The sequence below is a fragment of the Drosophila sechellia genome, chromosome 3L (assembly GCF_004382195.2).
Source record: "Drosophila sechellia strain sech25 chromosome 3L, ASM438219v1, whole genome shotgun sequence".
NCBI lineage: Eukaryota > Metazoa > Arthropoda > Insecta > Diptera > Drosophilidae > Drosophila > Drosophila sechellia.
Genome location: NC_045951.1, coordinates 24,499,998 through 24,512,058, shown reverse-complemented (window position 1 = coordinate 24,512,058; position 12,061 = coordinate 24,499,998). Strand labels below are relative to the sequence as shown.

The 12,061-nt window shown below is 39.6% G+C and overlaps 1 protein-coding gene across 6 annotated transcripts in view; it reads right to left on the bottom strand.

Moving 5' to 3' along the window:
- The window catches only part of LOC116800892 (DEAD-box helicase Dbp80), a 75,468-nt gene extending 70,472 nt beyond the window's left edge, over nt 1–4,996 (bottom strand). For 5 of the 6 annotated variants that reach the window (XM_032717261.1, XM_032717263.1, XM_032717262.1 and 2 more), the window contains exons 1-2: nt 4,888–4,996; nt 4,772–4,830 (exon numbers count right to left, since the gene is read on the bottom strand). In XM_032717261.1, coding sequence (XP_032573152.1) covers nt 4,772–4,830; nt 4,888–4,935 — 107 coding nt within the window. In that variant the 5' untranslated portion in view covers nt 4,936–4,996. Of the gene's footprint in view, nt 1–4,771; nt 4,831–4,887 lie in introns of those variants that run through there. The other variant, XM_032717265.1, reaches the window with a different exon arrangement.
- Nucleotides 4,997–12,061: the final 7,065 nt, after the last annotated feature.

Below are 12,061 nucleotides of genomic sequence, written 5' to 3'. Positions count from 1 at the left end.
CCCCCTTTTTTTAAAATAACGTAAAGAAATGAAGTTATTTTCTATCAACTATATTATCATTATAAAATAAAAATTACTTAAATATTATTTTTAATGAATTAACATTATTTGTGATATAGAATTTTTAAATGAATAAAGAAAAAATATGTATGTATTTTGAATTAATAAAAATTCGATTATATCTATGTCTTTGTTATATTGTTTTGGCTGATCAGGCCGTTATTTAAGTTTTATTATGAAAGGTTTGGCATTGATTGCCCTTTTTTTTTTTCATTCTATTTGTGCTTTTTTAGCCTATCTTTATGTACAATTTGTTGTTTCTTACTTCCTGTTTTAATGGTTATATTGTCATTTATTCCTATATCTACTACGTCATAAGGACCTTCGTATCTTTTATCTAACTTATGACCTGTTTCTTTTCTAAGTAATACTTTATCGTATATATATATGTATCATTATCTAAAGCGTTAAATAGGTATCCACTACAACATGAAACAAAATTTCTAAATTAAATTGAGACATTTGGACTGTTGATAGTATTTGCAAGTGGCTCTTATCTATATTGTCACCAATTCCTCTTTAAAATACCTATATTATTAATTCTCTTGCCAGCTAATTTGTTACTTAATTTTTCAAAGAACATGAGGCTCCCGAATCGAAAAAGAATGGAAAGGGCTCATTCATTTGCATACGTCAGCACGCTTTTCGATGTATTTGTTATTGCCTTTGGGACATACAGACGCCATATGTCCCATTTCGTCGCATTTAAAACATTTTATGTTTGAACGATCTTTTAGCCCGCTTCCGCTTCCGCTGTAACCTCTTCCGTTTGTGTTTAATGTACCTTCCTTTCGAGCGAGGCATGTAACTAAGTAGCTCTTAACCGCTTTTCTGGGCCAGAATTATCTTCGTTGTTACGTTTCTTGGCCTTCCACTTAGACAGCAACATTGTGACAATACGACTTCCATACTGGACAAAGCTCTCTCCAGGTTTTGGACGTCCGTTCAAAACGAATGGCAGCCGTCGTCTCAATCCCTACGAATCGCTGTATGAACAGTTCCTTAAACTAAGGCTATCTGGTGATGCCAGAAAAGCTTATCTGCGACAGCCATTGCGATGCACTGCCTTGTAACGCTTTGATCAACGCTTTGATCAAGCTCATTATTTGCAAAGATTAAATCCACCGTAGAGCACCATGCAGATGGATCCGCTCCAGCTGTCAGCACAGAATTTTGGCAGTGTGACGTGCAAAGACTTTTCATCTAACGCTGAAGCTTTCGGTGCGTGCTATTAATGACAACCCGATCGGACCTCACTCAGCTGCAGAGGCTGTCTGTGACTCTGCTGCAGTGCTTGTCAGAATTTCACCGTAATGCTACAATTTCATCAGAATGTGAAATCATAGAAACAATTCCCAGAATTCGAAGAGTCGTGCTCCGACATATATATATAGTAAGTTTATACGTATTCACGTATTCACATAATTAGCACTGTCTAAAGAAATAAGAATATGCAGATTGGCAAAATCAACACAATCCACATTCACTCATTGTATACTATCAATATCCCAAGCGGGCGATCTCGCTCCAGAAATAATGTAAGCAAAAGGGCATTTCACTGGCGCATTTTATAATCCATTTCTCGTAAAATTTCCCAACGCAAAGACGCGAACACCCTTCAACTTGGATTACAATTCCAAATCGGTTAACCAACACAAAAAGTGAAAGTGGAATATATTAATAATTTAAAATAGTTTTCTTAAATAATTCCCAACACAAAAACCCTTTCACTTTGATTATAATTCCAATTCAGTTGTCTAACCCAAAGAGTGGAAGTGGAACTAGACCACTAAAAACAAATACAAAACATTATTGCCGCACGCCGCTGAACGATAACAACCTTGCCGAAACCCGTCGGCAGCTAAAAGACATAATGACATTTACACCCTCTACACCTTCATAACCAGAGTGGACTACTTGATTTCACTCTACCAAACAAATGATGTACGACAACAGAGGATCCTACTTGGAGCCATCGAAAGGAAATTGGACGGACACGAAGATTGGCCTACCCTCGGAGAGCGACTAATTGCTGAATTCAAACCCCAAACACCGAACTACAAGCTATGGAGAAATTCAGAAAGGCACCTTTATTTATATTATCATCATGACAGACTTAATATCGTTAATTAATATTGCACAATGTGAGGAAATTTATGAAGAAAATATTAGTTTTGAACTGAATAAAATTCCGGAAATCCATAATAAAGTCTCAAATCCTTATATGAATTTAAAATCACACAAATTCAATACAAATACAAAAACTCAATATCGACCAGGTTGTTATCCACAATATTCTCAATCCTTCAAATCGATAAAAATTTGCAAGACTAATACAAATGTGTAAAAATTTCAACACATATTTCAAAACTGTGGGCGTGAAAGTTTTCTGTGGTTTCTGGGCGTTAGAGTGGGCGTGGCAACATCTCAACCTTCTAGCTTTTATAGTTCCTGCGATCTCGTTCATACGGACAGACGGACATGGCTAGATCGACTGATCAAGATAGATATATACACTTTATACAGTCGGAAACGCTTTATTCTGCCTGTTAACATACTTTTCAACGAATCTAGAATACCCTTTTACTCTACGAGTAACGGGTATAACAAGAGAGAATGATATAGTCGAGTTCCCCGACTATAAGATACCCATTACTCAGCTAGTGTGAATGCGCACGCATTCTTCTGGGAAATCGACAAATATGGGGGAATAAAATGAGAAAAAATTTAAAAATTGTTCCAAAGTGTGGGCGTGATCGGTTTGGCGGCTTTAGAGCGTCATAGTGGTCGTTTTTTGGCGAATCGATAAAAATTTACACTACTAATAAAATTATGAAAAAAAAAGTATACAATTTTTTAAAAATGTGGACGCGACAGTTTTTAGCTGTTATAGGGCGTTAGAGTGGGCGTGGCAACATGGGTCAACAAACTTGCGCTGCGTTTATGTCTCTTAAATCTGTATGCTTAGTCTCAACTTTCTAGCTTTTATAATTCCTGAGATTTCGACGTTCATATGAACGAACAGATAGAAGGACATAGACAGATCGACTGCGCTATTGATCCTGATCAATTATATATATTCTTTACATGATCGGAACCTTCTACGTGTTACATACTTTTTAACGAATCTAATATACCCATTTACCATATGGGGAACGGGTAAGATTACCTTTCTTTTATATGTATGTACATTCACTACGCGTCACTAGACTAGCGCCCCTTGAGTAAAATCTTTGATGTGATATTTTGAAAACTTTTTAAGCGAGAGCTTTGAAAAACCTCTCCCTCAAGAGTTGAATAATTCTATAAACGAAAAGTATATGGAATGCAGTTTTTTGTTTACAGATTTTTATTTAAATAAAAAAGAAAAACAATCCATAAGCGGGTTAATCAAAATTGGGTTATCTGGATAGCGCCCCTTATGATATGATATTATGATCGAAAATGAGCTCCTCTTTACGCAAATCATGATAGTATCGACTATAGCCGTCTGGTTCCACCAAATCAATTTTTTCTCCACCGAAAATACAATATAATGCCACTAGCTAGACCAGGTCATATTAGCTCGAGCAAAACTCAGTCGTGCTCTTTTTCACAACGAGGTTTTTTCCAGTTTTTCGTGTTTTAAAGGTTTAGCTTTCTTAATATCCCTTGAATCAACCATTTGCTCGGGTTTTCACCACTTTTTTCTCGAATTTTGGAGTGGGAATTGTAAGGTATTTGCCGTATGGAGCTGCGATCTGCCGCGTTAAAGAAAAAGTTATTGTCACCTTTTTAGTTTTTTCCACAAGTTTACTTGTTTTTAATAAAATTGGCTATAGTTTTGCGATGTCTGCCGGTTTTTCTAAAATTTTAAAAAAAAGGCAGACCGCATTTATAGAAAGCTATGATATCGGATTTTTTGTGCAAGGATAACAGCGTTCCTCTTCGCATTTTTTTTTGCAAAATTAGAGCAAACTTTTCAATTTAACAGCATAAAAAATTGAGTTGTCCTACCTTTCAAATTATTGAAGATATTCAAAACTGCATTGGGGAACGCTAAACTGAACGTGTCCAATTTTTTTCTCTCAAAGAGAGAAGGAAAAAAACCAATAGCATTGATAGATTTTCGTGCAATGGCCAAATACAGAACATAAGAAACGGAGCCATGCAGGTGGCGCTAATCTGATGTCGCGCAGCGTATAACACCTAGTTTTCAAAATAAATGTGAACTTTATATTGTTTGTCTTTTAAATGAATTATGCACATCCACACAATTTTGTGTTTTTTTTTAAATATTTAATATCGATTAAATGATTTAAGTAGCCAGTAGCCAAAAACCGTCGTTTTAAAAGATACTTCTTAGTTTTTAAAAAACCAATAGAATCGATGTTTGTTTATTGAGCTGGTAAATAACCAGATGTTTTGAATTTGTAACTCCATGCATATGGTCAGATTTCTCTGTTGGCGCTTGGCTGGTACAAAAACGTCAGTCCGACAGGTTTGCCGGTACGCTGTCGTAAAATTAACGCTCTTAGAGAGCTTGTAAAAGTAAATAATTAAACAAAGAAGATAAACCAAATAATTTAAACGGACTTATTACATTCACGCAGAATTTTTCGTTTAAATTATTATAATAATCTTTTCCATGTAATTTATTAAGATATAAAAAAGTAAAATACTAAATTAACACAGTAATGCATGTGGATGTAATAGTTATAGTAAAACTTACTCGGCGACATCGAAATCGGTTTCTTCGCCAGATTTAGAGTCTAAGTTAAGTTTGTCGACCTAAATAAAACGAATGGTGAAATATATTTACAAACATTTAGATTAAAAGGCAAATACCAGCTTAGAAACCTCCTGGTCCTCAGCTTTTTTAGCCCAATCACCCATTTTTAAATAGTTAAGCAGAATTAAGAAGTAAATTTTATCTTTAAAGGCAGAGTGACCAAACGGTCTTTCCTCATAATGGTTGGCACTGATCTGTTTAATAATAGCCTGTTTCCACATAGCTTCATCTAAAAACGAGAAATTCTAACATTCATCAGGTTCGACCGTTTTTACGATCCATACATACACGAGCATATAAAATGCATCGTGTTAAAATAGGCATCGACTTCTTAACTTTTAATGTGATTAAATGGTGAATTATTTAAAATATGATATATAATCTTATATGATATCATGTGTTCAAAAAAATTGTTTGTTGCTTATAAGGCAGAACTTAAAAAGTAATCCTTTATTGTTTAAACACCCCATATCTAAATTGGTACAATGATCTTTTAGGCGTGTTCCAGTTTTACATTAAGGCTCATTGGAACGGTCTCGGCACCATATAAGTGCCACAGACCTGATGAGTACTTGGGCAGAAGGGCTTGCAGCATGTGTCTGCCGGCTAAGCTCCATCTTAAGTATATTATGCCCCACAAGCTTACCGTTCCTTTGGTTATGCTAAGGGATCAGCGCACAATTTCATGTTAATTTCATAAGTCATTGTCATAAGTCTCAGAAACGTATAATAACCTTGGTCACTTTTTTGGTAACGTACAAAATTGCTCTCGGTCCGCTCGCTTACGCTGAGACCGTAACAAATCTAAAATATAATTTGCTTGCTGTATGAGTAAAAACAATAGACGAGAACGTGTATATGTGTGCGTACTTGTGCTAGAAGACGATTTTCGGGACGAAATATATTCTGATCGAAGAAACGAATTTACATATATCGAGTTTTGGGCAATTTCGTAGCAATATGATGAAATAAATTAATAATTAAAAATTCACGCCCTGACTATTAGAATTTTAAAATTATTTAAAATTGTTTGTTATAATTGCCGCTTGAATTAGCTACCGTTTACTTATTTATATCTATGATGATGTTGATAATTAATTATGTGTGATATATAAATATAACATTCATGATTTACATAAAACCATAATGAGAAAGCACTACTTTCATTTGTGCACTTAATGCTCAACAATACATTTTTTTTATACACATTTGTATTTTATTATTTTTTAAATTATTTTACCAACTTTAATGTGTATTTTACAAATATTAAAATAAAAGATCAGTTTTAGTTTCCCGAAGTCCGAGTCTATTGAGTAATACAAATTTATAAAATAAATAAAAATACGAAAACTGTTTGTTGCAAAATTCATATCTTGCGGCACGAAGCACTTAATCATTGCCTTATTAATTTTCTCACGTTGCAAGCTGAATTCTCTAATGACAAGTATTCTAATATGAAGTCATTTTAAAAATTTATTTTGGTGATTGATTGATCAAACATAATATAGATTTAAAGTCTAAGAACTTCTAAGGTATATATTTACACATTTTGTCAAATTTACAATGCATGAGGATACGTGCGCACACATACAGTTGTCGGCTGTCACTGTGTGCTTAGAAATGAGCTCTGCGCTCTTTCGCTCTAGAACAAAAATTCGAGCGAGCCTGGAGCCACCTCTAGAGCCACCTCGAGAGCTACGCCAAAAAAATCGTGTTCCAAAAAATCGTATCGCATATGTTATTATAGTGTCTTTGGTTATACTAATGCCGATAGAATTAGTTGGATAGTGTTAAGAAAAAACGATGGTGTGATTGAGATCGAGGAGTTTGAATCAAGAGCTTAAAAGAAAAAGAATGTGAAAGAAAACCTAAAAAGATTGTTACAAAAACCAGGTGTAGGGTATAACCAAAGACACTAGAATAATAATAACCCTAGACAATAATAATAAAGCAACGGAATATAATGTTATTCTCGACAGAAAAACAAGAGCTAATTGACATATTAAAAGCAAAAAAAATTTATTTTGGTGAAGACGCGATTATTGTTCAACTGCGCAACGCCGTTAAGAGTGTAATAGGCGAGAACACAAATAAAACCGTAGCGACAAACCTAGCAAAAACTATAGAGACAGAGGAAGATCCAACAAAAGAGACTACTCCTGTTAGCGAGATAAAAACGCTCGACAGCGTCTAGGATTCTGATGAAATTAATATTTGAAAGAAGTAAATAACTGTAACCGATGACAAAGGCATGCACGAGAAAGAAAGAGACAACTATATAGTAGAATTAAGCAACAGCGTGGATGGTAAAACACTTGGAAAATATGATGAAATAAATGCGGGAAATGAGACAATAAGAAAGAATGCCGTCCGGAACGAGCAAATGTATGCTTTATAGCGAGAGAATGAATATGTAAATTATGTAATCACTGGGTGGTCCCATGCGGCAGTCTGTCTTTGCACCTGATTGCAGGTTGTAGATCCAAATGTAGAATTAGGATGTGTACGAATGCTCTTGGCCTAGTGACTCAGATAACGTGATAATAAGAAGATATACGGTGAGTCGCTCGAGTTTCGATTTATGAGCTTGTGCTCTTTATTGAATCAGCCCTCAAAGCAAAACTGTAAAACTTATTCAACTGTACTAAAGCTAACCGCGGCCGCCAAGCCGACCGCTCATCCAGCAAAGTGCTGACACTAGCAAAACCAGCATATGTCACCATACCAGCAACCAATGGGAATCAGGCACGACCCCTAACGGCCTTTTTGCTGAATCTAAATTAAATTCTAGGGTGATCCAATAATCACCCAAGACTTTTACCGACTTAAGTTTACTCATAAATTGTCTTAACTACTCCCCTCTTAGAAGAATGACCGTCCTCGGTCATCTGGAACTTGTCAACGACTTGTCGTATGTCTCGTGCATCTTGTCTCCTCCTTAGTACCAATATGAGTAGGATAGAGCAGCTAATGAGAACGCTGGATCCCACGCTGACCGCGAACCAGATGTCGGTAGTTCCAGCTGCTTTTATTTCCTCCTTAAGTCCTTGGACGACCTCCAAGTTTTCGTTACCAATCCTTTGGAGAAGTGGCATGCTTAGTCTTGGATTTGGCCGATGATGTTCCTTTCCTTATGGCTTCACGTTGGTTGGAGTAGTTGGTGCCGTTGATGAAAGCCACTCTCTCGAACATAATCAGATGTGAGCCGTTGCTAGCTATTTCGGGGCCGCCGTCAGTGCTGACTTTAGCTGGGCACTCATTGGTTATTATCACTCCGTCGTCTACCAAGGTGATTGGTCTTAAATGGCTGTGTTTTGCATAGTGCAGTGCTTCGCGCAAGTATCGTGGATTGGCAGCTTACAGTACTATGCGTATGTTGTTAGTACGCAATCGGTGACTGCCAGGACGTCTTTGTTGCATTCCGTTAATATGTTCTCCGTTAGATGCAGAATGATGTGTTGGTGTGATACTTCAAATCGTCCTGGTTAAAAATTGCAGGCTTTTTTATATTGGCTTTAGCCAGTGTGACGGTAATCAATAAATTTTCAATTTCCGTTATTAACATTCTATTTCTAGCCAACAGTATCTCATACAAGTGAGGAGTGTCAACCTGCTTATTATTTGACTCTATTAACCGGGATTCCGACATTTTTAACATTTCAAATCGGAGGCGTCAGGTGTGCCTGCTATTACATTGTGTGCGGTGCCTAGAAAGTTCAGGCTCCTGGAGATCCTATGATGAACTTTTAATCCATACAATACTTCTTATATGGTCGGTATCGACAATTAACAATTTTCGCATATGCGACTCTGGGAATAAATCGGACAACCTACTAGTTTCTTCTACTGTCGAGCCGCCGACAATACCCAGGAAATGCCTTAAACGCTCATTGGCTTACACAAATGAAGATCGTTTTATTCTATAGGGAAATTATACAGTTTTAAAGGCATTACAAATTTCAACTTATATCTATTCTGAATCTTACGTACCGCAATTTCTCTTCCCTCACTATTGGTATCGTCAGACGAACTGATCTGGCGCGCAAAGTAGCTTAATTCTAAGTAAATTGATGTGACCAATTACAATAACTATAAAAATGCATACATTTAGTATTTAATGTGACCGAGTGCCCTTAACCGTTGACAAATAACTGAACTACTTATCGATAGCCAACTTATCCGTTCATTCAGCATTCACCACATCCAGAACGGCTAACTTCGAAGCGGGACGCAGCACTAATTTGGCTCGGTCGCTAGTCCTGACATGAAGTTTCTCATAGCGATGATGCATGAATCTGTTGACAAATCATGAGCCATCTCCAAGTGGACGGCTCTCGTAGTTAAGCAGGTGAATAGCGCCACCCACCTCTTCTCTGTTCGGCGCCCAATCGACACAAGCAATGGTCCGAAATAGTCCAGGCCAGTGAACTTAAATGGCCATCCATTTGCCTCAAGCCGATCCTCTGGCAATGGGCCCATTTTCGGTTGTGTCGGTCGTGCCTTCCGCAACTTGCATACGTTACAGTTAGCCAACACCTTCCGTAAAAGCCTCCTCACGTTAGTTATCCAAAACTTTTGGCGAATCTCGCCGATGGCGGCCTCCACGTTTTGGTGGCACATCCTCTCATGGTTGTGACGAACGATCATTTCCGCCAGTGCACTTTTATGGGACAGTATGATCGGACGGCGAGCCCCATATGGTACGCATGCCGCTGCGTCAATCCTTCCATTGGCACGCATGATACCCTCTCTATCCAAATACGGCGAAAGTCCTGATAATTCTGCTCTTGCTGACCGTTCCTGTTTGAGCTTCCTCGCCGAACGCTTCTCTCTGCGCCAGCCGGACCAATGCGTGCTCCGCGTCAGCAAGTTCGACAGAGGTAAGCCCGTGCTCTTCTCGCTCGTAGCGTTGCCCGCGACAGCGTCGAATAAATCTTAGGATCCATGCTGTCGTGCCAAGATAGAAGGGGCACGTTTACCATGGCCAATACAAACTCACTTGACATCTCTTCTTCCTCAGCGGCCTGTGGAGCGCGTCCATCGGTTACAGAAAATTTGGGCCAACTTTCTTCAGGTCCCGTTAGGAATGGTGGTCCGCTTAACCACCGCGAACCTTGGCTGAAGTCCACGCGGCGTTGCGACCTGGTTGCGTCGTCTGCCACGTTTTCGGCAGATGGTAGCCATCTCCATTGGGAAACCTCTGTGGATTCTAAGATTTCTGCCACCCGACTTCCAACAAATTGCTTTATCTCCGGTGAGTGCTGGTGATCCAGTACAGCACGGTCTTAGAGTCGGTCCATAGTGTGCAGCTGCTGATCGCTACACCGTGTTCCTGTTTAACGGTTTCCATCAGTCTAGTTCCTAATACAGCTGCTTGAAGTTCCAGTCGTGGGATCGACATCGTCCTCATGGGAGCACATTTCGTTTTGGAACACACAAAATGTGCCTGCACATCGTCGTTTGCGTATGTGGCCCGCCAATAAGCCGCCGCGGCGAACGCAGATTGGCTGGAGTCCACGAAGACGTGCAGCTGCAGTGTCCGTACACATCCAGCGCCGAAGTAGTAGCGTGGACATCGGAATTCTTCAATGTATTTCAGCACTCAAATGCTGCGGCCAATTCGTCTGGGAGTGGCTCATCCCACTTGACTCTCCTCCGCCAAATCTCTCGCATCAACAGTTTAGCGGTTATCATGTAGCAGCTCAAGAACCCGATCGGATCGAATGTGGACATAACAAGGCTTAGAAACTCCCTCTTGGTAGGGACGCGTTTCCCGTCCATCACACTGCTGGGTACCCGATGGTATTTGATGCTGAACTTGAAGTTATCCGTAGCCGGCTGCCAGTACATTCCCAATACTTTCTCCTCAGATTCGCTCCATTTAACATTCGTGTTGGATCCTTGTGGGTTCAGAGCTTTGACCACATCTGCCGAACTGGAGGAAAACCGACACAAATCAAATCCTGCGTTTGCGTGTATTTCTCTCACCCGTGACGAAACGGAGACAGCATCGTCCTTGCTCATGAAACTGTCCACATAGTCGTCCACATAGTGGTACTCCTTTACCGCCAGAACCGCTCGCGGATCCGTACTACTATATTGCAAAGCGTTGACGAGCTTCACATAGTCCGTGGCACAAGGAGAGCAAGCTGCTCCGAATGTACACTTACCAGCTTAAAAGCAGCAAGGGCCTGCAAGTAATCCTGAAGGGCATTGAGTCTGATGTTACGCCCGAAGAGATAACTGAGGCGCTAAAGGAAATGGGATTTTACGCCAAAAGCGTGTTCAATATCTTTTTTTTTTTTTTTTTATTGATCTATTCTATTTATTAAGGTTTCAAAAGGAATCGTTCAGTAATTCCTCTGAACTTAACCTAATGTGTGATAAAGATAAATGAGACCAAGTGGTATCTTAATTATAAAGTACAAAAGAAAATGTAATATGTTATGTTATCCTCCGGGTAAGGAGATCGCTGGGGTGTACCCTCTTCAGTCTTCGGAGGGAGATGGGATCAGCTAGGATAGTTGCTAGTTGGTTCGGGTGGGCCATAAGCCTGTCGGCATAACGGCTGCTGTGGAAATTAATCTGATCCCCAAGAAGGGTAACTTTCAGATCTCTTTCGATGACTATGTTCGTCACGTACCAGGGGAGCCCAGATGCGTGACGTGCAGCTCTCGACTGGACCACACGGAGCCTATTAAGCTGGTATTTGGCGGCAGTTCCCCACACCTGGATGGCATAACTCCACGTTGGAGCGAGAATGGCTTTGATTAAAAGAGCCTTAGAGCTCATTTGAAGTTTGCTGGAGTGGAAGAGCCAGTCGAGCTTTTTTAGCTTCGCCAGTGACTTAGATCTGACCGACGTGATGTGGGCCCTCTAGGTCAGTCTCCGATCTAGATGAACTCCTAGGTAGCAGTGCGAACTAGCATTGGTGATAGGGCTTCCATCGAAGCTCAGATCTGTGCAGGTTCCGGGTCGCAGGGAAAAAGTTACACAGGATGACTTTGAGGAGTTAATGGCCACATTCCATTTGGCAGTCCATTTTTCGATTGCGTGCAGCCATTTCTGGACTGCGTTAGAGGCAGATTGCAGTGAAGGATGAGACGCCAGCATGGCAGTGTCATCGGCGTAAGTGGCCAGTAGCAGCTGAGCCGGGGGGAGTGTTCAATATCAAAAACAGAAACAGGCAGCCCCAAGCACTCTTCAAGATTGAGCTTGAACCAGAAAACA